The 25459-nt window shown below is 42.5% G+C and overlaps 1 protein-coding gene across 3 annotated transcripts in view; it reads right to left on the reverse strand.

Annotated features, from left to right (window-relative positions):
* Positions 1-25459, reverse strand: part of LOC110497482 (protein FAM193A) — a 47487-nt gene that overhangs the window by 10525 nt on the left and 11503 nt on the right. For 2 of the 3 annotated variants that reach the window (XM_021573611.2, XM_021573610.2), the window contains 14 exons: positions 19317-19484; positions 18566-18797; positions 16225-16349; positions 15836-15983; positions 15531-15605; positions 15232-15306; positions 14996-15108; positions 12285-12539; positions 10641-10788; positions 10083-10226; positions 9568-9852; positions 5251-5467; positions 4094-4417; positions 1240-1546 (listed from right to left, as the gene is read on the reverse strand). In XM_021573611.2, coding sequence (XP_021429286.2) covers positions 1240-1546; positions 4094-4417; positions 5251-5467; positions 9568-9852; positions 10083-10226; positions 10641-10788; positions 12285-12539; positions 14996-15108; positions 15232-15306; positions 15531-15605; positions 15836-15983; positions 16225-16349; positions 18566-18797; positions 19317-19484 — 2616 coding nt within the window. The remainder of the gene's footprint in view (positions 1-1239; positions 1547-4093; positions 4418-5250; positions 5468-9567; positions 9853-10082; positions 10227-10640; positions 10789-12284; positions 12540-14995; positions 15109-15231; positions 15307-15530; positions 15606-15835; positions 15984-16224; positions 16350-18565; positions 18798-19316; positions 19485-25459) is intronic. The other variant, XM_036954465.1, reaches the window with a different exon arrangement.

Raw genomic sequence — 25459 nt, forward strand, 5'->3', positions numbered from 1 at the left:
CAAACATTTATTGTTGAGCTGGGATTCCTGGGAGTGCATTCCGATGAAGATCAAAGGTTAGTGATTAATTTAAATCGCTATTTCTGACTTTTGTGAGCCCTCTCCTTGGCTGGAAAATGGCTGTATGATTTTCGGTGACTAGGTGCTGACCTAACAATCGTTAAGTGTGCCGTAAAGCCTATTTGAAATCGGACACTGTGGCTGGATTTACAAGAAGTCTATAATACTTGTATGTTTGAGGAATTTTAATTATGGGATTTCTGTTGTTTTGAATTTGGCGCCCTGCAATTTCACTGGCTGTTGGCGAGGTGGGACGCATATCCCAGAGAAGTTAATGAAAAAAAAAAAGACTGACATGCCAATGCCTAACCACTGATACAGGCTAGGGTGTCCACCTACTCTGCCAAAAAATAGGTGAAAACGCACTTTCGTGATGACATTTGCCTTCTTTACAGTTTACCAAGACAAATATGATTCTTCCTGTTCTGAATCGTTCTGTGAGTTTTTTCTAACATATTGTAATGAAACAGCAGGAAGCAGGTCGAGGGTTCTTGCCCGAAGTCCAGAGCGCTATCGACTGTGCCGCAAAAGCATGCTCGAGCAGCAGAGTCGATATCCATGCTTATAAACCCAGTGTCGTTACACGACTCCCTCCTTTCAAAGAGCGCATCCTCACGATAGCTTGCGACTCAACGTCTTATAGGAACGCGCTCACTGGCCAAGCATACGCAGTCGTGGATGCAAGGTCCGATCCCACTTCCGACACCAATGTAATGAAACAGCAGGGAGCAGGTCTCGGACCCTCGACCTTCTAGCCCGAAGTCCAGCGCGCTATCAACTGTGCCGCAAAAGCATGCTTGAGCGGCAGAGTCGATATCCGCGCTTATAAACCCAGGGTCATTACAATATCATTATATCCAAAACGTCAGATTTTGTAACCTAATAATTCCAATTTAAAAAGCACCGAGCTCTATTGACAGTAGCGTAGCTTTCTCGCTGAAACTTTTGAGGATGATACATTTTTTGGTCATCGTCTTCCAAGTCGTTTTCTGCAGGTCGCAAAAAGCAAAATTAGCATGACACAAGCTGAATTAAAATGTAAAAGGCTTTGAAAAAAAAGCTTGCAGTACGCTCAGGCCTTGATATTTTCTCATCACTCTAATGGTCAATGTTAGTATCAGGAGTAGGTTAATCTGATCTTAGATTTGTGATAAAAGGAAACTTAAACAAGGGAATGACCTGCACACGCTGGGCGGGGCGCTAATGGCCCCGTCGGCTGGGGCGGCGGCAGGCGGCTCGGCTGGGGACAGGCACATGCCCTGGTGGTGGGCCTCCATGAAGCCTGGGGCTGGGGTGGCCGTCGTTAGGAAGGGCTGCGAGCCCATGCTGGGGTAGTGGTGCTGGGTGGTGCTACCAGGCGCAGGTGGCAGGGCTGGGCCAGATGAGAGGGGAGGGAGGGAGGCCAGGCCCGTGGGGCTGTTCCTAGGGGCGATAGGGCCAGGTTGTTGCCTATGGTCCTCTTTACCTATATTGTGAAATACGTCACCTGGCAGAGACAGAAAAAAAAATGCATATTCAGCAGCTGGTCAGTGAAGATTGGAGACAATTTACATGAAGTCTCAATGGAGGAAATACATTTACAATCTAACACTAAGTCACACCCATGTTTTTGGGTCATCAGGTATATTCTGACCTCTGCATGTCTATTGTGTATTTGGAACATGTTAAATTACAATCAATACTGCAAACACTTTCCCTTTCTCAGGCAGCTTTCCTGTGACATCAGTACAGATCAAGGAGATGTCAATGAGAAGAAGCTAATTCAGGCCATTGAAACGCAGCCTTGGGGCTAGTAAGCACCCCTCCCCCCACTTTGTCACATACAATGGGGCAAAAAAGTATTTAGTCAGCCACCAATTGTGCAAGTTTTCCCACTTAAAAAGATGAGGCCTGTAATTTTCATCATAGGCACACTTCAAATATGACAGACAAAATTAGAAAAAAATATCCAGAAAATCACATTGTAGGATTTTCAATGAATTTATTTGCAAATGATGGTGGAAAATAAGTATTTGGTCAATAAGTCTCAATACTTTGTTATATACCCTTTGTTGGCAATGACAGAGGTCAAATGTTTTCTGTAAGTCTTCACAAGGTTCACACACACTGTTGCTGGTATTTTGGCCCATTCCTCCATGCAGATCTCCTCTACAGCAGTGATGTTTTGGGGCTGTTGCTGGGCAACACGGACTTTCAACTCCCTCCAAATATTTTCTATGGGGTTGCGATCTGGAGACTGGCTAGGCCACTCAAGGACCTTGAAATGCTTCTTACGAAGCCACTCCTTCTTTGCCCGGGCGGTGTGTTTGGGATCATTGTCATGCTGAAAGACCCAGCCACGTTTCATCTTCAATGCCCTTGCTGATGGAAGGAGGTTTTCACTCAATCTCACGATACATGGCCAAATTCATTCTTCCTTTACACGGATCAGTCGCCCTGGTCCCTTTGCATAAAAACAGCCCCAAAGCATGATGTTTCCACCCCCATGCTTCACAGTAGGTATGGTGTTCTTTGGATGCAACTCAGCATTCTTTGTCCTCCAAACACGACAAGTTGAGTTTTTACCAAAAAGTTATATTTTGGTTTCATCTGCCCATATGACATTCTCCCAATCTTTTTCATCCAAATGTTCTCTAGCAAACTTCAGATGGGCCTGGACATGTACTGGCTTAAGCAGGGGGACACGTCTGGCACTGCAGGATTTGAGTCCCTGGCGGTGTAGTGTGTTACTGATGGTAGGCTTTGTTACTTTGGTCCCAGCTCTCTGCAGGTCATTCACTAGGTCCCCCCGTGTGGTTCTGGGATTTTTGCTCACCGTTCTTGTGATCATTTTGATCCCACGGGGTGAGATCTTGCGTGGAGCCCCAGATCAAGGTAGATTATCAGTGGTCTTGTATGTCTTCCATTTCCTAATAATTGCTCCCACAGTTGATTTCTTCAAACCAAGCTGCTTACCTATTGCAGATTCAGTCTTCCCAGCCTGGTGCAGGTCTACAATTTTGTTTCTGGTGTCCTTTGACAGCTCTTTGGTCTTGGCCATAGTGTAGTTTGGAGTGTGGCTGTTTAAAGTTGTGGACAGGTGTCTTTTATACTGATAAGTTCAAACAGGTGCCATTAATACAGGTAACGAGTGGAGGACAGAGGAACCTCTTAAAGAAGAAGTTACAGGTCTGTGAGAGCCAGAAATCTTGCTTGTTTGTAGGTGACCAAATACTTATTTTCCACCATCATTTGCAAATAAATTCATTAAAAATCCTACAATGTGATTTATGATTTTTTTTCTCATTTTGTCTGTCATAGTTAAAGTGTACATATGATGAAAGTTACAGGCCTCTCATATTTTCAAGTGGGAGAACATGCACAATTGGTGGCTGACTAAATACTTTTTTGCCCCACTGTATGTACAGATCAACAAGACATGGAGATGAAGCGACTTTAGACTATGCAGATATGGCTCTGCTCCAATACCCACACTAACATACTTCTTAAAGCTTCTGCATGCAAGAGTGTATTATGAAGACATTGTGATATTATTGTTTGTTTTGGACTGTTTGTTCGGGCACTATTATTTTTTTTGTTGAGGCAAAACGAAGTCGGTAGCCGAAGTCTACGCCCCTTCGTTGGTGATTGGTCAACAGTAGGTATTCTTCAAGTCTTTGTTGTCCTTCTACAACATACTTTTTAATTGAGAAATGCTGCACCAAACATCTTAGTTAAATGTAAAATTGCACGACTAAGATCTTCGTCAAAAACGTCAAAATTAATGGACAGATTTCTTGAGTTCTTAGATGAATTCTGACTACAGCGTCTCAAAATGGACAAACAGTACTACTGCTGCTTTTATCAAATATTTCAAGCGAAGATCTTTTAAGGGAGTACGTGAGCACACTAGTTCAGTTATGAAGCATGCTGACGCCTTTAGAATTAACCAATGCATGTATGTATGTGGTGGTGTGTTAGTATGGATATTGGAGTGTAGCAGTGTGCCATCGGGCTAGCCCAAAGCTACGCTCCTCCTCCTCTTCAGTTTTACCTAAGGAGTTGGGTCTTTTAGATGAAACTTGGATGTGATTATTACTTGACTGGACAGTGGTTGCCGTGCAGGAGACTGAGGCGGTGGAGGCAGAGGTGGCCATCACCACTTTGTTGGCCTCCAGGAAGGCATCTTGGAAATTGTAGAGACACTTCTTCTTGGCAGTGTTCTTCCTCTCCCTGGGCAGGGGCTGTTGCTGCTCTGACGGCAAGGGGGGGGGGAGGTGAAGGGGGGTGGTCTCGGCCGAGGCGGTGTGGGCATGGTCCCCATAGCCCGAGGAGGGGAGGGGCACGCCGGGGTGGTGGGGTGATCCCAGCATGTCCCCTGGTAATGAAGACAAACATTTTATTTGTATTTATTTCACCTTTATTTAACCAGGCAAGTAAATTAAGAACACATTTTTATTTACAAGGATGGCCTGGCAAAAAACATTTGAAAAACAAGGGTTCGCCGCATGTGTAAGATCCTGTGTAAGTCTAAAGATTTAGACGGGTGAGAAAGAACATCGGACAAACAATAAGGATGGCTGTCACTGTACACAAAGTTCAAGAGTACATTGAATTCTATAGCACGAGGGTGGAACAATTCTACTATAGTAGAATGAACACTGAACCTTGTCGGGACCCATCCTTGTGTAAACTACAGAGACCAAGTCAGAAGGAAGAGGAGCTGGGGGAAGGAGGCTGAAATGGGAGTGGAATGGGACTCTTACAGCAAGATCAGGCATGTAGTTGCAGGCAATGGAGCTGGGAGCTGAAATAAAATAAGCCCCTCCTCCTTTAGCCTACATCAGGGATGGCAGAATCATCCTTCTCTTGGAGAACTACATGGTATGCAGGCTTTTGCTCCACCCCCATTGTACCACACCTGATTTAGCTAATTAAGATTAATTATTCCGTGTGAGCAGCTGGTTAGTAGAATCAGGCGGGCTATATTAGGTTTTGTAGTGAAAGTCTGCAGTAGGGTAGCTAGCTCCGTGGTAAAGTTCCCACACAGATCTAGGATCATCTTTCCCTCCCCCAATCTTAACTGTAACCATTAGTGCGGAAAATGCTAAACCGACCCAGTACCAGCGTCAAAGAGCGATTTCACCCTACACCAGCTCTCCAGGAGGAAGGTTGGTCGTCCATGGGCTAGATGAAGAGGTATGTTCTCACCTGGCAGGGGCTCCTGCAGCAGCACTGATGGGTTCCAATTCTTCATCATGGCAGCGTCGCAGATGTTCTCGAACTTGAGCGAGAGGCACTGCAGCGAGCTGTTCCAGTCGCCAGCGCCTCCGCCAAAGCAGTTCTGGTAGACGTGGTCCGGTAGGGAGGGGCTGAAGGCCTGCTGCTTGGGCCCTGTGTGGCTCGATGTGGGGGAAGGGGGGAGAGGCTAGGAACAGGATAGAATAGTTCTGTTTGATCTTACAATCTTGATGGTTGTACAGTTGTCTCATAAAACTGAAGGACCTCGGCGTTACTCTGGACCCTGACCTCTCTTCTGAAGAACATTTCAAGAATATTTTAAAGAAGAGCAGCTTTTCTCCATCTTCTTAAAAAGAATCGACAACTTTTTGTCCAAAAATGATGCAGAAAAGTTCATCCATGCTTTTGTCACTTCTAGATTAGACTACTGCAATGCTCTACTCCCCGGCTACCCGGATAAAGCACTAAATAAACTTCAGTTAGTGCCAAACACAGCTGCTAGAATCTTGGCTAGAATCAAAACATTTGATCATATTACTCCAGTATTGGCTTCCTGTTAAGGCTAGGGCTGATTTCAAGGTTTTACTGCTAACCTACAAAGCATTACATGGGCTCCTACCGCTAGTCACAAGACGCAGGCCTCCTTATTGTCCCTAGAATTTCTAAGCAAACAGCTGGAGGTAGGACTTTCTCCTATAGCTCAATTTTATGGAATGGTCTGCCTATCCATGTAAGGACGCAGACTCGGTATCAACCTTTAAGTCTTTACTGAAGACTCATCTCTTCAGTAGGTCCTATTTTTTATTTATTGAACTGTTATTTAACTAGGCAAGTCAGTTAAGAACAAATTCTTATTTACTATGATTGAGTGTAGTCTGGCCCAGGGGTGCAAAGGTGAACGGCAAGACACTGGAGTGACGAATCGCCCTTGCCGTTTCTGCTTGGTTGGCTCTGCCCAAATTACGCGGGCTGAGTCACTGGCTTACTAGTGCGCCACCATGCCGGCCCTAGGACGGGTGCAGTATCTATGGTGCAATAGTCTGTGCCAGGGGGCTTGGTTCAGTCTATCCTATCTGGTGTATTTATCCTGTCTTATCGGTGGTTCTGTGTGCCTGATGACTCCAGCCTAGCTCCTCTGTAGGGTCCTGCCTATTGAGAGTTTTTCCTAGCCAAATAAATGTGATTGATTGATAGTCCTAGACTAAAAAGCATTTTCCATTGATCTTGCTTTTTAGTCCAGGAGTACGCTTAATCTGGGTCCGGGAAACTGGCCCTTGGTGCTTGGACCCTCAGCCCATATTAATTCTGTGTCTGTGAAAAAAACTGCCAAAGTAAAGCCAATAAATGCAATAAAGACACAGAATTAACTATATTTGCTTGGACCCTTAGTCTCACAGGATATTTTCAATAGTGACAGCTTTTTACAACAACACTTGGCACAACCAAGCTGCAATCCCTCATAGTAGATATTAGAGGTTGACCGATTAATCGGAATGGCCGATTAATTAGGGCCAATTTCAAGTTTTCATAACAATCGGAAATCGGTATTTCGGGACACCGATATGGCCGTTTTAAAAAATATTTTTAACACCTTTATTTAATCTTTATTTATCTAGGCAAGTCAGTTAAGAACACATTCTTATTTTCAATGACTGCCTTGGAACGGTGGGTTAACTGCCTCGTTCAGAGGCAGAACGACAGATGTTTACCTTGTTAGCTCGGGGGATTCAATCTTGCAACCTTACAGTTAACTAGTCCAACGCTCTAACCACCTGCCTCTCAATGTACTCCACGAGGAGACTGCCTGTTACGCGAATTCAGTAAGCCAAGGTAAGTTGCTAGCTAGCATTAAATGTATCTTAAAAAAACAATCAATCATAATCACTAGTTAACTACACATGGTTGATGATATTACTAGTTAATCTAGCGTGTCCTGCGTTCACATATAATCGATGAAATGCGTATCGTTGCTCCAATGTGTACCTATAACCATAAACATCAATGCCTTTCTTAAAATCAACACACAGAAGTATATACATGTATTTTTAAACCTGCATATTTAGCTAAAAGAAATCCAGGTTAGCAGGCAATTTTAACCCGGTGAAATAGTGTTCATTGCACGCAGAGTCAGCGTATATGCAACAGTTTGGGCAGCCCAATTTGCAGGAATTGTACGTAATTATGACATAACATTGAAGGTTGTGCAATGTAACAGGAATATTTAGACTGCCCACCCGTTAGATAAAATACGGAACGGTTCCGTATTTCACAAAGAATAAACGTCTTGTTTCCGACCATATTAATGACCTAAGGCTCGTATCTATGATTTGATAGTGCAGTCTGACTGAGCGATGGTAGGCAACAGCAGGCTCGTAAGCATTCATTCAAACAGCACTTTTGTGTGTTTGCCAGCAGCTGTTTATGACTTCAAGCCTATCAACTCCCGAGATTAGGCTCGTGTAACCGATGTGAAATGGTTAGCTAGTTAGCGGGGTGCGTGCTAATAGCGTTTCAAACGTCACTCGCTCTGAGACTTGGAGTGGTTGTTCCCCTTGCTCTGCATGGGTAACGCTGCTTCGAGGGTGGCTGTTGTCGATGTGTTCCTGGTTTGAGCCCAGGTAGGGACGAGGAGAGGGACGAAAGCTATACTGTTACACTGGCAATACTAAAGTGCCTATGAGAACATCCAATAGTTAAAGGTTAATGAAACACAAATGGTATAGAGAGAAATAGTCCTATAATTCCTATAATAACTACAACCTAAAACTTCTTACCTGGGAATATTGAAGACTCATTAAAAGGAACCACCAGCTTTCATATGTTCTCATGTTCTGAGCAAGGAACTGAAACGTTAGGTTTCTTACATGGCACATATTGCACTTCTACTTTTTTCTCCAACACTTTGTTTTTGCATTATTTAAACCAAATTGAACAGGTTTCATTATTTATTTGACACTAAATAGATTTTTTTTAATGTATTATATTAAGTTAAAATAAGTGTTCATTCAGTCTGGTTGTACTTGTCATTATTACAAATAAAGAAGAAATCGGCCGATCAATCGGTATCGGCTTTTTTTGGTCCTCCAATAATCGGTATCGGCGTTGAAAAATCATAAAATCGGTCGACCTCTAGTAGATATGAGCTCATTTGATACCGTGCGACCTCGTGGCATATCAATGGAATTACAGTGAAACATCCAACCAAAAAAGGTATAACAGAGTTGAATCACTTCCTTGTGATGATGTAAATCCCCTGAAGGGAATGTATCAATGGGCGAATTCGTTTTGCATGGCCCGGTGCCCCGGTTGGGTGGAGATTTCACTTAAGGACCAATGGAATGGTCTAAAATGCAAAAACTACACCCACCAGGGGCACCGGGCCATGCAAAACAAACTCCACCAATGAAAAGTTCCCATGGTGAAAACACCCAAAATTACCAGTTAAGAGGGATTAGAGGTGTTACCACTCAAATCATATCTTAAACTTAAATAATGTAAATACCCATCACTTTTCTAGACAAAGTATAGCCAATAAAGTGTCTAACTAGGGCTGTGACAATAATGGAATTTTTGGTAACAATTGTCATGCAAATGACAACTGTTACTCAATTGTTGTTTTGTTGAATAATGTTTTGAGCTTATAATGCATCTTTGAAAATTTGCTACAACATACCTAATGAATATAACACAGCTTTGGTGACACCACTGTCTCAAAAACAAATGGTTTTGACTGATTGGAACTTTTGGAAATTCAGCTTCTCCTCCCGACCTCTCGTAAAATGATTACCAACTTTACCCAATTCATGTAAAAATGAAAAACTGCTATTTGGCAAACTACACATAGTTTAATCCCCCATTCTCCTAAAATGAATGTACTAATACGATGACGATTATCATTTTTTTGTTCATGGTCATTGTCCATAACTGATTATTCAATAACTGTGCTAGCCATATCTGTATGTGACTATGGCTGTATCCCAATACCCATAAATGACTTCCATTCGTTGTCTCCTCTCCCTCAAGAGCATTGAAATGGTTTCCACCCATCAACACCCTTACAGAGCAGTGGTAAGATAAGTAAGGGACATAAGTAAAGAAAGCCTTTCAAGACTATTGGTGCACAGCCTGTATCTGTTGAGCATTCAGGAGTTAATATAAGCTGCCCCTAACCACTGACACGGGGTCAGATTTCATTCACCCCGCCCCCTCGGACACCCAAGGTCAGTTTTGGGAGTAGGGTAACATCTACCCTTAACCCTTGTTGGTGGTATGTGTGTGTTCACTCACCTTGCTGTGTGAAAGGGGGGGGCTGGGGTAGAGTGTTGGGTGCAGCAGGGGCCGGGGCAGGTGGGAGAGGTTATGCAGGGGCAGGTGGCCGTGGATGTGGGGGTAGAGGTGGAGGGCAGAGTGGTTGGGGGTCTGGTTGTTGCCCTCAGTGAAGAACTGATGGTGGTGGCCTGAGGGGGGCGTGTGGATCCGGCGGGGGGAGAGAGGGGGAGCTGGGCCCAGGGGGGGGAGGGAGGAGGACAGGTCCTGGTTGCACACGTGGCACTCACAGGCGTGCTGTTCCACCTGGAACGAGAGAGAAACAAGACGGCTACGGTGAGTTTTACTTCATTTGAACCAGTGTGAGCATTTTACGCTAGATGGCGACATACACAATCGGCTGTGTGGAGGCTGTGTTCCCCATGCATTGGAATCTATTCAAATTGAATATAATCTTTCTCTAGGTATTCCATATCTCAGTAGGTTAACCTGATTCTAATTCTACCTCGAGCCCTAGTTGTGTAGTGTGGTTGTACCTGTTGCTGTTGGTAGTAGGGCGGAGGGCTGTTGCTCTTCCCTGGGGAATGCTCCCTCCGCTGGCCCGGAGGCTCCCCGCAGTTCTCCTCGTCAGCCTCCTCCTCGTCGCCCTCCGACGAACTACTGCTGCTCCCTCCAGGAGACTGGAGGGGGAGAGAGAAATCAGAGTAAGAGGGGATAGTGAGGGGAATGGAAAGAGAGAGATGGGAGGAAGTAGGCAGAGGATGAGAGAAAACAGAGGGAGAGAGGAGAGTGAGGAGGATAGAGATGGGAGAGAGCAAGGAAGCACAAATAACTACAAGTCAAAGAACATTTCCTCAATCAAATCTGTCCCAGTCCAGGAACTTGGACAGAGAAATTCAGCAGCGAAATGTGTTAAACTTGCATCAAGGGCACCATCACTCACGGTGTATGGTGAAGTTTCCCCAGATGCTGATCTTGGGCCAGTTTTGCATTTCCCCCACTAATGGTTAAGGTCAGGATTGGGGGAGGGGAAGTTGATCCTAGATCTGTAACTAGGGTAAACTACACCCCGGAGCCGTCAACCATCCACACACCTCAACTTTGAGCGCCATGTTCTCTCCGCCACCATTGAGCTCGCTGTGCAGGCCGTTCATGCCGGCCACCACCCCTGGGTCCTCATAGCTGCCCATGGGGTAGATGTCCGCAAACTTGCCCAACAGTGGAGGCACTTCATCATCGTCACTACCATTGCGAGGAGGAGGAAGAAGAGATAGGGAAAGAGAAAATAATGAAGGTGAATATCAAAACAGGAGTGGCCCTGTTAACATAAAATGATTATAGGGAATGACATTACATGATTGGAGAGCACATACCTGATAACAAGGAGTTATAACTACATATACCACAAGAGTAACCATAACCACAATAAATACATTATAACAATATCAACTAGATATTGGGATAAATCCTGCTGGTAGCATGAACTAGAGCTGGGAAATCTGGACCAAAAAAATCCACATCACGATAAATTGGATGAATAATCACGATAATGATAATTAAAAACATCCTAAAGATTGATTCCATACTTAGGTTGGCATGTTTCTACGGGCTGTAACGGAACTTTTTTAACTTTTCGTCCGACGTTCGGCGCGACCTGAACGCGCTTTTGGATTTGTTTACCAAACGCCTTAACAACATAAGACATTCTGCTTTTTGTGACTCCTCTCTTTGGCTGGAAAAATGGCTGTGTTTTTCTGTGGCTTGGTGGTGACCTAACATAATCGTTTGTGGTCTTTTCGCTGTAAATCCTTTTTGAAATCAGACACTGTGGCTGGATTAACGAGAATTGTATCTTTAAAATGGTGCAAAATACTTGTATGCTTGAGGAATTTTAATTATGAGATTTTTGTTGTTTTGAACTTGGCGCCCTGCACTTTCACTAGTTGTTGCGGGGTCCAGTCCTAGACAGGTTAAGGGCTCCTGAGTGGCGCAGTGGTCTAAGGCACTGCATCTTAGTGCAAGAGGAGTCACTGCAGTCCCAGGTTCGAATCCAGGATGCATCACATCCGGCTGCGATTGGCCCAGCGTCGTCCGGGTTTGGCCAGGATAGGCTATCATTGTAAATAAGAATTTGTTCTGAAATGACTTGCCTAGTTAAATAAAGGTTAAATAATTCTCCAGAGAAAGGGGGATGAAAGGGGGATGAATATATTCAACTGAAATGCGTCTTCCGCATTTAACCCAATCCCTCTGAATCAGAGAGGTGCCGGGGGTTGCCTTAAATCGACATCCACGTCTTCGGCACTCAGCGGCAGAACGACAGATTTTTACCTTGTCAGCTCAGGGAATCCTTCCGGTTGACCCAATGCTCTAACCTTTAGGCTACTTGCCGCGCCTAGTAGGGCCCTATACGTTATTTATCATAATGAACGATATCAGCATAATGTCCACGATAAGTGTTGATAATTTTCGGTTGATCGTCCCAGCATAAGCATGAACTCACAAGCCTGTTCTTTGTTCATTTTAGTAATGTGCATCTTTGATAGATATATAAATATATATATATTTTTTACATTATTGTAATGTATTGCTTTTATTGTATGTTTTTTTTTCTGCGATATTTTATTGCTTTACATGATACACTAAGGTCTTGTTTTGAAAATAAATTTGCTATAATCTGCTGAATAAATAAATACATATTTTTACAACAAAGAACACGCCACCCCTGGTGGACTTACAAGGTGGTGGCGACCCCTTCTGGCAGGATGAGGCGTGAGTGCTGCTGTATGGTGATGGGCGAGCTGGAGACCGAAGCGGAGGCTGAGCTGCCCCCGGAGGAGAGACTGGGGGGGTGCACCTCGGCCAGGTAGTCCCGGTGCTGTGGGGGCTCCGTGGCCTGAAGCGGCAGCTTGATGTGGAGATCCTCGGCAATGGGCGAGTCCATGATGCCGCACGTCAGGATGTGGGAGAGGCTGCAGTCGTCGCAGTTGCATCTGGGAGAGGAGCAATGGTTGTTAATTAAAAGGTGGTTTCACAAAGTTTGGGTCGCAAGGTGGCCAGTGGTGGTGTTCCAGGTCATCGTTTTTGTGGTTGATACAGTGCCTTGCGAAAGTATTCGGCCCCCTTGAACTTTGCGACCTTTTGCCACATTTCAGGCTTCAAACATAAAGATATAAAACTGTATTTTTTTGTGAAGAATCAACAACAAGTGGGACACAATCATGAAGTGGAAAGACATTTATTGGATATTTCAAACTTTTTTAACAAATCAAAAACTGAAAAATTGGGCGTGCAAAATTATTCAGCCCCCTTAAGTTAATACTTTGTAGCGCCACCTTTTGCTGCGATTACAGCTGTAAGTAGAGTATGTCTCTATCAGTTTTGCACATCGAGAGACTGAAATGTTTTCCCATTCCTCCTTGCAAAACAGCTCGAGCTCAGTGAGGTTGGATGGAGAGCATTTGTGAACAGCAGTTTTCAGTTCTTTCCACAGATTCTCGATTGGATTCAGGTCTGGACTTTGACTTGGCCATTCTAACACCTGGATATGTTTATTTTTGAACCATTCCATTGTAGATTTTGCTTTATGTTTTGGATCATTGTCTTGTTGGAAGACAAATCTCCGTCCCAGTCTCAGGTCTTTTGCAGACTCCATCAGGTTTTCTTCCAGAATGGTCCTGTATTTGGCTCCATCCATCTTCCCATCAATTTTAACCATCTTCCATGTCCCTGCTGAAGAAAAGCAGGCCCAAACCATGATGCTGCCATGACCATGTTTGACAGTGGGGATGGTGTGTTCAGCTGTGTTGCTTTTACGCCAAACATAACGTTTTGCATTGTTGCCAAAAAGTTCAATTTTGGTTTCATCTGACCAGAGCACCTTCTTCCACATGTTTGGTGTGTCTCCCAGGTGGCTTGTGGCAAACTTTAAACAACACTTTTTATGGATATCTTTAAAAAATGGCTTTCTTCTTGCCACTCTTCCATAAAGGCCAGATTTGTGCAATATACGACTGATTGTTGTCCTATGGACAGTGTCTCCCACCTCAGCTGTAGATCTCTGCAGTTCATCCAGAGTGATCATGGGCCTCTTGGCTGCATCTCTGATCAGTCTTCTCCTTGTATGAGCTGAAAGTTTAGAGGGACGGCCAGGTCTTGGTAGATTTGCAGTGGTCTGATACTCCTTCCATTTCAATATTATTGCTTGCACAGTGCTCCTTGGGATGTTTAAAGCTTGGGAAATATTTTTGTATCCAAATCTGGCTTTAAACTTCTTCACAACAGTATCTCGGACCTGCCTGGTGTGTTCCTTGTTCTTCATGATGCTCTCTGCGCTTTTAACGGACCCCTGAGACTATCACAGTGCAGGTGCATTTATACGGAGACTTGATTACACACAGGTGGATTGTATTTATCATCATTAGTCATTTAGGTCAACATTGGATCATTCAGAGATCCTCACTGGACTTCTGGAGAGAGTTTGCTGCACTGAAAGTAAAGGGGCTGAATAATTTTGCACGCCCAATTTTTCAGTTTTTGATTTGTTAAAAAAGTTTGAAATATCCAATAAATGTCGTTCCACTTCATGATTGTGTCCCACTTGTTGTTGATTCTTCACAAAAAAATACAGTTTTATATCTTTATGTTTGAAGCCTGAAATGTGGCAAAAGGTCGCAAAGTTCAAGGGGGCCGAATACTTTCGCAAGGCACTGTATGTTATATTGATGTGGTTCATGAGATGCTAAACACTTTTATACCCCATTTCCTTTCATGTCACTGAATAACACTGGGTACTGGTTGAAACATTGGTTTGTTTTACTTTTGGTTAATAAATGATGATTAAAAACATACTCGCACACAAGTTTGAATGTCTCATTGGACTTGTGTCATACAATACCCACATAGGTAAAAAAAAGAAATATATATATATATATATATACACACATACATATATATATATGTATATATACATATATATATACATACATATATATATATATGTATATATACATATATACATACATATATATATATATATATATATATGTATATATACATATATACATACATATATATATATATATATATATATATATATATATATATATACATACATACATATATATATGTATATATATATATATATATATATATATATATATATATATATATATATATATATATATATATATATGTATATATGTATATGTATATGTATATATATATATATATATATATATATATATATATATATATATATATATATATATATATATATATATATATATATATATATATATACATATACATATATATATACATATATGTATATATACATACATACATGCATACATACATATAAATAAAATTATTATTTTACTTTACACGCTACAAAGAAACAAACGCACCCATCTGTAAATCGCAAGCAAAATGAATCCTCTAAACTCACCGTCTTCGATAATTGCAATTTGGACAGTCTGGAATGCTGAGACGAGAGGAGAGCATTCTCATCGTGTCTGTAAAGTTACTGTCACCAGCTAAAGACTTCTTACTGCTGGTTAACTACAAAGAGAAAAGTAATCAAATTCACGTACAGCAGATTTAAAAATGTACACGGTCAAAATCTGTCCGACCAGTTTCACAAAAAAAAATCTACTATTTCTATAGACTGTTTGTTCATCATACCTGTTCTTCTATAAACCTCCTCTGCTTAAAGAACTCCCAGTCTTCCTTCAGCATCCGTTGTTTTGTTTTCAAAGTCTGAAAATAGGTAGACATTAATTATGCGCTTTGACAGATGGACGTCGAAAAGTGTCGGCTTTTTAATAATTTAGAGCACCTTTTCACCTTTTCTCTGTTGGACTATATAAATAATATGACATACATAAAATGGGTAAGGATTGGGGAATGAAAAGATAGCCAATGCTGATACCTAGAGTAACTGTCTTATTACTTGAAATTGAGTTGCGTGATAAACCACTTACATTTTTGCTAATTAAAGACTTATGTGGTTCTGTCCGTTGATTTGTGAGATTCTGGCCCTCCACCTTAAAAAGCAGCTGCCAGAAAGAGAAAACTAGTTGTTAAGCATCAGAAAAAACAAAAGAAAACCATTCAAAAGAAACCATTCAAAGGAGACATATTTGTTAAAAACCTTCAGGACATCACAATATGTAAATTACACTTAAAAGTTCCATTGTCACACACAAGGAACAGCCCGTGGAAAGTAGCAGAGACAGGCATATTGTGTGTGTATTTGATGTGTTTCTCTCGGTCTGTGTGTGTGTACCTGTTCGTCGACGTAGTCGTCAATCCTCTTCTCACACTCCTGCCACTCAGCCGCCACGGCGGCCATCTCCTGCTCCAGATGCTGGTAACTCTCCAGCAGGGTCCTGTACATGTCCTCGTTGTACGAGTTGAGGGAGGCCGTGCCGTGCCTAATCAGAAATTGCATAATTTTTTAAAGAAAACATTGGAAACACAGCTAGGCCAGTTTATCATACCAATGGCCTATTTAGGTTTGAGGATAGACCAGGTTTAATGATGTTGCTATACTAAGACAAACAAAAGGGATTATATAGGGAGACTATAATAAAAAAATATATATATTCTCACAGAAGCATACACTTTAATAACACCTCTTCTTAATGGCTGTTTTGTCATTTGACTCAGTCTTACCTCAGCTGTGCAACCAGTGCAGGTAAACTGCTGTGCAGGATGGGCTCAGAGAACACCAGGTTCTCAAAAAGGTGCTTGTTGTGCAGCTCCCACGTCACCTGGAACTTTTGTAAGTGTTCATTCTCCTGTGGAAGCCAGACAAGAAAAGAATAAGGAAACCAAGTTAATGCGGCCTGGCGGTAAATGCCGCAGCCTCAGGCACACGTCTACTGTGTTCGCATAGGGACGTATCCGGCCGTTTGACACAACCTCCCTGTCTCTCCCCATTATCATCCTCTTTCACTATCTGTTAATTAACTTTTTTTATTTTTTATAAAATAATAATTCGGAAAAGTCTTTAATATACAGTGCAGTCGAAAATGATTGACACCCTCGATAAAGATAGGCAAAAATGACTGTATAAAATGATTCAAATACTGCTCAAGCACACATCAAAATCCACAAAGAAATGCTTAATTGGTCACAAAATCTACATTCTGCAATGGCCATCTCAGCTCAGTGCTGTTATCCTCAAAAGGTGAAGTATTGAAACATTAATTATTTTGACCCCTACCTTTGAGAGAAAAAATTATATTACTTGGTAAACAAAATCGCTTTCTCTGAGCAATTCTATTAGTATAAAATAATTTACCAAATCGCTTTGAGCATAAAATATAGCTCAGTATTTAAATCATCTTTATCAAGGGTGTCAATAATCTGGACCTCACTGTGTGTGTGTGTGTGTGTGTGTGTGTGTGTGTGTGTGTGTGTGTATGTATGTATGTATGTATGTATGTATGTATGTATGTATGTATGTATGTATGTATGTATGTATGTATGTATGTATGTATGTATGTATGTATGTATGTATGTATGTATGTATGTATGTATGTATGTATGTATGACTTAACTGGAGCGACACCATTGTCAGGTGGCTAAATGGCTGCTACCCCGTATTCCAGAACCACAGCAGCGGCAGCTGTCTAGGCTGATGACTATTGTCCCTAATCTAAGGTGACAACTTTCAGACAAACATCTGTGCTGCTTCCGAAAAGTATGAGTCATTCTGTGACACCGTCATTGGCTTGTCCCAGAGTTCTGTGGAGATTCTAAAGCCCATGTTAATTCTGTGCGAGTTACTGAGGCAACGTTACTCATTAGCCTTCACGTACTGGGGGCAAGTCTAGTATAACTCATGTTGTCGCCAAAATTCAGGCTAAACCGCTAAAGAGACACTGAGCAGCACCAAGCATTGTCCCTCTGTGCTAGTCCGATGCTAACAAAATGGCTAACACAAAGGCAACCGTAAAGGTAACCAGGACGTGTGCTCTGGGCATGTGCTGACAAACTGGCAGGTGTCTTCAGACATTTTCAACATGTCCCTGATTGAGTCTGTAATACCAACATGTTTCAAGACCACCATAGTCCCTGTGCCCAAGAACACAAAGGCAACCTGCCTAAATGACTACAGACCCGTAGCACTCACGTCCGTAGCCATGAAGTGCTTTGAAAGGCTGGTAATGGCTCAAATCAACAACATTATCACATAAATCCTAGACCACTGACGTGGAACAGGTTGAGAGCTTTAAGTTCCAACAAACTAGAACGGTCCAAACACACCAAGACAGTCGTGAAGAGGGCACGACAAAGCCTATTCCCCCTCAGGAAACTTCAAAGATTTGGCATGGGTCCTGAGAACCTCAAAAGGTTGCATCCCTGCCTGGTACGGCAATTGCTCGGCCTCCGACCGCACATCAGTGGGTAGTGCGCACGGCCCAGTACATCACTGGGGCTAAACTGCCTGCCATCCAGGACTTCTACAACAGGCAGTGTCAGAGGAAGACCCTAAAAATTGTCAAAGACCCCAGCCACCCCAGTCATAGACTGTTCTCTCTACTACCGCATGGCAAGCGGTACCAGAGTGCCAAGTCTAGGACAAAAAGACTTCAACAGTTTTTACCCCCAAGCCATAAGACTCCTGAACAGGTAATCAAATGGCTACCTGAATTGTTATTTATTTATTTTACCTTTATTTAACTAGGCAAGTCAGTTAAGAACAAATTCTTATTTTCAATGACGGCCTAGGAACAGTGGGTTAACTGCCTGTTCAGGGGCAGAACGACAGATTTGTACCTTGTCAGCTCGGGGGTTCGAACTTGCAACCTTCCGGTTACTAGTCCAATGCTCTAGGCTATCCTGCCGCCCACTAGGCTATCCTGCCGCTAACGCACAAGCTAACACTAAGGCTAACACTAAGGAAAACCCTGAAAGTTACTGAAAAGACTGTTTAAAAGCCCACTGGTCTAAGACTATGCTATTGCTAATGCTAACGTGATGCTATTGCTAACAGCGGAAGACTCACCAGGGTGAGGAGGAAGCTGCTGATGGTGCGCGCAGCCTGGCAGAGGGCGCTGTACTCCTCCAGGAGCAGCGAGATGAACTGGTGGGCCTGCGGGGGGCCCTGGGCGGCGGCTGCCGCAGCCTTAGAGCCGGTCGACAGGTGCTTGAGCAGGCGCACCTTCATTTCTAGGACGTACTCGCGGGCCTGCTGCTCCAGCCTCTGGTAGAGCTGATAAGGGTCCTTCTCGCACAGCCTGAACAGGAGGTGAGAAAGATGGATAGTACAATATGCGAATACTTGTAGTGATTATCTATGGTGGTCAGACCTGGGTCAAATGCATCTCCAACAGTTTGATTTAGTTTTCCTGGAATGATGTAACAAATGGCCTAGCTCCAAGTAGTAGCAGAGGAAGGTTTAGCCTCTGAAATGACTTAACATTTTCTGAAGGTAATCTCTTATCTGGCAAAATTGAATAAGGGAAAGTGAGGTAACCACTCCTCAATGATTACTCTGGTACTCTTGTCAGATAACTGATCACCTTGAAGATGGAAGTGAAAAGAGGATGGTAAGGATGGGAGCGAGCATGGAGGGCAAAAGGAAAGAAAGGAATGAGGCAGGAAGCAGCGAGAGATGGAGGGTAGAAATGAGAGAGTGTAAAGGAAAGTAGGAGGGAAGGAAAGATGGAAGGAATAGAAAGAGGGGAGAAAGGAAGAAGGACTGAGGGAAAGAGGGTGGAAGACATGCTGCCTTTTCTCTAGCTGGGTCTTCTTACCTGTCCACCAGCTCCTTCATGCCCTCCTTGTCACGGTCCAGGGGATGGTCGTGGTCGTCGGCCAGCGGCGTGCCTGTCTGGCGGTAGATGCACCGCACTAGGTAGCGTACCTCCGACCAGTGGTTCTGCAGCAGCTGGGACTCGCGCTCTGACTCGGCCGAAATCTCCCTGGAGGGGGTGAAGGTCAAAGAGGTAATTGTGATGCATCAGTGAGAGGACACTGGGTGCTCTTAGACAATGGGACCCAGGGTCATGTTCATTAGGGCAACCAACAGTTAAACATTTTGCAACAGAAAACAAAAATGAACGTTTCCTACTTCATTTACTATATGAATACAACCCATATAGAAGTATTAGTGATTCTGTGCATCCATGTTCCTCTTTTAAAGGGCTGATATCCAGTCCCTCCAGGATTCCACTATTCTGTGATTGTATAATTCAACACAAAAATCAACGAATCCACTCATTTATGCGTGAGCTCGCAATTTTGACCAATCTCCGCACATTTACCGCATAAGTGTCCAATCAAAAGAGGGTTCTCACCTAGGATCACTGTTGAACCATGAAAAACAGCCCAATCAAACAACAAACTTTCCCCCCCGTAAGCCGATGGTTGATTACTGACAGATAATGACTGACAGGCAGAACAATGAACAGGAAACCATCTCATTTACCAACAAAAATCATAGTTAAAGGCCGTGCAAAACTACTTCCAAATGTTTTACATGAAAGTGGGGGCAAATTGTTTTGCACTCTGTGCAGCGTTGTGCTGGAGCACCAGAGCCAGTGAAGCATGTGAAAAGAAGGTCCGAACCACAGCATGTGAGCAAAGCTGAGCGATTTCCTACCGCTCATCTAAAAACCTCAACAAAATTCACTCTATTCTTTAAAATCACAATTTAACCAACAACCAACTATTTGTGTGACTACCTGGACCAAGCAATTTGTTAAGCATTAAAACAAAACCATATGGATTTGAATGAAAACTATTTTCAGAAACATGAAGATTAATGTGAGACGCAAGCATCATTTCAAATATGTTACATGTCATATTAAACAGCATAGAAACACGCCAGACAGGGAGCCTAAGAAAGAACGAAAATGAATTATTTAGGCTACGTTATTCCAATTATTTCAAGCTTATCAAGAAATATATAGTGAAGCATTTGTGAGTGCAACACAGTAGTCTGGTAGGGACATAAAGCCCTCATCATTTAAACACTCCGTTGTATCAAATCATTAGTTTAGAATTTGTGCATATACATTTGAAGTCGGAAGTTTACATACACTTAGGTTGGAGTCATTAAAACTCATTTTTCAACCACCACACATTTCTTGTTAACCTCTCTGAGCACGGAACCCGGTAGCCGGCTAAAATTCCACAACATATGGTGATCGCTACATAAATAATCATATTAAACATTCATGAAAATACAAGTGTCAGATGTATCGAAAGACTATAATCTTGCTAATCCAACTGCATTGTCAGATTTAAAAAAAGATTTACTGCGAAAGAATACGATTATCTGAGGATAGATACCATAAATAAAAAATAAAAAAAACACTTTCAACCAGCACAGGCGTAACAAAATCACATACTGCATTAAAATAAATTGTTTACCTTTGACGATCTTCGTCTGTTTGCAATCCCAATGCTCATTGTTACACAATGAATGATCTTATGTTTGATAAAATCAGTTTTTATAGCCTAACACGAAACATTTTGTGAACCGCTTGTGTCGTGAATTTCGTCTCATTCCATTTGACGACACATTCCAGGTAAATAACCCACACAAAACGTTACTTTTCCAGTCATGTTTGGTTTCATTGCAATCAACTGGTTTGTTTGTAACACAACCAAACATGATGGGCCATTTCGCGGGACGTACTAACTGAAAGAAACCGATTTGAAGACAACAAGTAATGACATCACTGTGCACCAATGAAATGACCACTATTTCGTTGATTGACTGTATTTTAACCCAATGACCACTGATCGTCTTGAAATCTAGCTGGGTAGATAGCCAATGATCTGAGGTAAACAGCAATATGCAATGGTTGTGTGTTGGAAGACCAACCCATGTCGTAAACTCCGGCGTAAAGAGAGTCATTCGCTATTGAAGTTTTATTCCGGAAGGAGCTACGCATTTTACACACAGCGTTGTTTTGGTAAACGCGCAGATTCAGCTGTTTATATATCAATCAGTATGGCGACTGTCAGGGAAAGCTAAATCTAAGTCTAGATATACAGATGTACACACAATTTTAGAAGAAATTGATCAGAAAAGTGAGACAGATTGTTGTAGGATGATTAATTTAGCGATTCCCAAGTGGAGGAATATTTTTTGAACGGAGGGGACACCGTTGTAGCCACTGTGTATAATCTGTAACGGTGCCTGCAGAAGAGGATCAATGTCACCGTTTTGGACTGGTAAATTCTTCTCATGCTAATGCCCTTGTTTGAAATTAATAATTTAAAATGTTATTTGTGATTTTTTTAAATTTTAGAAGCAATATATAAAAATGTAATGTAATGAAATGTCATGAAATGATGTAAGGAAAAGTGATGAAATGTGTCTGCCGTCCCACCCCAACCCACATGAAATAGCCTATTTGAGGCTGTTGAGGGGAGGGCAGGCCCAAAACAATAACCAAAGTGAAATGGAGACAGTAGATACAGCTGGTCTGTCATAATATAAAAGAGACAGTAGATCTTGCAGGTCTATAATAATATATTCAACCTTATGTTCCCTGTACTCATATATCTGTTTATCATACCTCAGCAGCACAATATTGTGTAGAGCTTTGGCAAAGTGGGTGATGTTATATCTTTCCTGTTTGGCCCTGCCCGGGGGTATCATCGGATGGGGCCACAGGGTCTCCTGACCCCTCCTGTCTCAGCCTCCAGTATTTATGCTGCAGTAGTTTAAGTGTCAGTTAGGGTCAGTTTGTTATATCTGGAGTACTTCTTCTGTCTTATCCGGTGTCCTGTGTGAATTTAAGTATGTTCTCTTTAATTCTCCCTTTCTCGGAGGACCTGAGCCCTAGGACCATGCGTCAGGACTACCTGGCATGATGACTGTTTCTACACCTGCATTGCTTGCTGTTTGGGGTTTTAGGCTGGGTTTCTGTACAGCACTTTGAGATATCAGCTGATGTACGAAGGGCTATATAAATACATTTGATTTGATTTGACTCCTTGCTGTCCCCAGTCCACCTGGCCTTGCTGATGTTCCAGTTTCAACTGTTCTGCCTACGGCTATGGAACCCTAAACTGTTCATATTTACTCTTGAGGTGCTGTCCTGTTGCATCCACTACATCTACTGTGATTATTATTATTATTTGATCCTGCTGGTCATCTATCTATGAACGTTGGAAAATCTCAGCCATGTTCTGTTATAATCTCCACCCAGCACAGCCAGAAGAGGACTGGCCACCCCTCATAGCCTGGTTCCTCTCTAGGTTTCTTCCTAGGTTTTGGCCTTTCTAGGGAGTTTTTCCTAGCCACCGTGCTTCTACACCTGCATTGCTTGCTGTTTGGGGTTTTAGGCTGGGTTTCTGTACAGCACTTTGAGATATCAGCTGATGTACGAAGGGCTATATAAATACATTTGAATTGATAGAGGACTGAGGGTCTTCCAAATATTGAAAGTGTGTAAATAGTTAACCATGTTATTTTGTAAATGTATATATTTTTTTCTCCATTTTTTTTGGGGGGGGTTAGATTACCATTTTGGCATTTTGTATATAGTTATTTGTTTCAAAATGTATAACTTCACCAATTTGGCCACTTGAGTACATTTGGGCTACTTGTGTGGGACACCTGGGTGACTTCATGATAAATGTCATGTAAGCACACTCATTTTGGTAGTTATCATTCTGAAACTTTGCACAAGTACTCTTGCTCTCTTATATTTTTCACAGAAATTGTCCCCATCATCTTATCTGAATGTTTGTTTAATCTTGTTCATTTTAAAGATACAACAATAACAAGAAAAAACAGATGTTTTTTTTCATTGTATTATCTAAACCAGATCTAGTGTGTTATATTCTCCTACATTCACTTCACATTTACACAAGTGGTACCAAGAATATGCATATCCTGGCTTCTGGGCCAGAGCTACAGGCAGTTAGATTTCGGTATGTCTTCAGGTGGAATTTGAAAAAAGTAGGTGGTATTTCTAAGAGGATAATTATGGCAAGTCGGTTACGACACCTACAGTCTGCATGACACAAGTATTGTTTACAGACAGATTATTTAATTTATAATTCACTGTATCACAACTCCAGTGGGTCAGAAGTTTACATACACTATTGTTGACTGTGCCTTTAAAACAGCTTGGAAAATTCTAGAAAATGATGTCATGGCTTGAGTCAATTGGAGGTGTACCTGTGGATGTATTTCAAAGCCTGCCTTCGAACTCAGTGCTCTTTGCTTGAAATCATGGGAAAATCAAAAAAATAAAAATAAATTGTAGACCTCCACAAGGCGGGTTCATCCTTGGGAGCAATTTCCAAACGCCTGAAGGTACCACGTTCATCTGTACAAACAATAGTACGCAAGTATAAACACCATGAGACCACACAGCCATCATACCACTCAGGAAGAAGATGCATTCCGTCTCCTTGAGATGAACGTACTTTGGTGCGAAAAGTGCAAATCAATCCCAGAACAACAGCAAAGGACCTTGTGAAGATGCTGGAGGAAACAGGTACAAATGTATCCATATCCACAGTAAAACGAGTCAGCAGGAGGGACTGGTGTTTGAATCGCCGCGTCTCCAGCTCGCCTAGCTACTCACTGGACCCTATGATCACTCGGTTACACATGCCTCTCCTTAATGTCAATATGCCTTGTCTATTGCTGTTTTAGTAATTTGTGTCTTATTTCACTGTAGAGCCTCCAGCACTGCTCAATATGCCCTTATGTTCCACCCACCACACATGCAGTGACCGCACCTGGCTTAAATGGTACCTCTAGAGACAAAACCTCTGTCACTCAATGCCTAGGCTTACCTCCACTGTACTCACATCCTACCATACCCTTGTCTGTACATTATGCCTCAAATCTATTTTCCGTGCCCAGAAACCTGCCCCTTTTACTCTCTGTTCTAAACGCACTAGACGACCAGATATTTTAGCCGTACTCTCATCCTACTCCTCCTCTGTTCCTCTAGTGATGTAGATGTTAACCCAGGCCCTGCAGCCCCCAGCATCACTCCCATTCCCCAGGCGCTCTCATTTGTTGACTTATGTAACTGTAAAAGCATCGTTTTCATGCATGTTAACATAAGAAGCATCCTCCCTAAGATTGTTTTATTCACTGCTTTAGCACACTGTCCTGAAATTTCCATCCCTAACTATAACTTTTTCAGACAAGATGGAACTGCCAAAGGGGGCGGAATTGCAATCTACTGCAGAGATAGCCTGCAGAGTTCTGTCCTATTATCCAGGCCTGTGCCTAAACAATTCAAGCTTCCACTTTTAAAAATCCACCTTTCCAGAAACAAGTCTATCATAGTTGCCGCTTGTTATAGAACCCGCTCAGCTGTGCCCTGACCACCATATGTGAATTGATCGCCCCCCATCTATGTTCAGAGTTCGTACTGTTAGGTGACCTAAACTAGGACATATTTAACACCCCGACCGTCCTACAATCTAAGCTCAATGCCCTCAATCTCACACAAATCATCAAGGAACCTACCAGGTACAACACTAAATCCGTAACTATGGGCACCCTCTTAGATATCATCCTGACCAACTTTCCCTCTAAATAAACCTCTACTGTATTCAACCAGGATTTTAGCAATCACAGCCTCATTGCCTGCGTGCGTGCGTAATGGGTCAGCGGTCAAACGACCACCCCTCATCACTGTCAAACGCTAAAACACTAAAACACTTCAGCGAGCAGGCCTTACTAATCGACCTGGCCCGGGTATCCTGGAAGGATATTGACCTCATGCCGTCAGTAGAGGATGCCTGGTTATTCTTTAAAAGTGCTTTCCTCATCATCTTAAATAAGCATGCCCATTCAAAAAAACGTAGAACTAAGAACAGATATAAACCCTTCACTTCACTCCAGACCTGTCTGCCCTTGACCAGCACAAAAACATCCTGTGGCGTTCTGCACTAGCTTCGAATA

Source organism: Oncorhynchus mykiss, chromosome 19 (genome assembly GCF_013265735.2).
Source record: "Oncorhynchus mykiss isolate Arlee chromosome 19, USDA_OmykA_1.1, whole genome shotgun sequence".
Classification (NCBI taxonomy): Eukaryota; Metazoa; Chordata; class Actinopteri; order Salmoniformes; family Salmonidae; genus Oncorhynchus; species Oncorhynchus mykiss.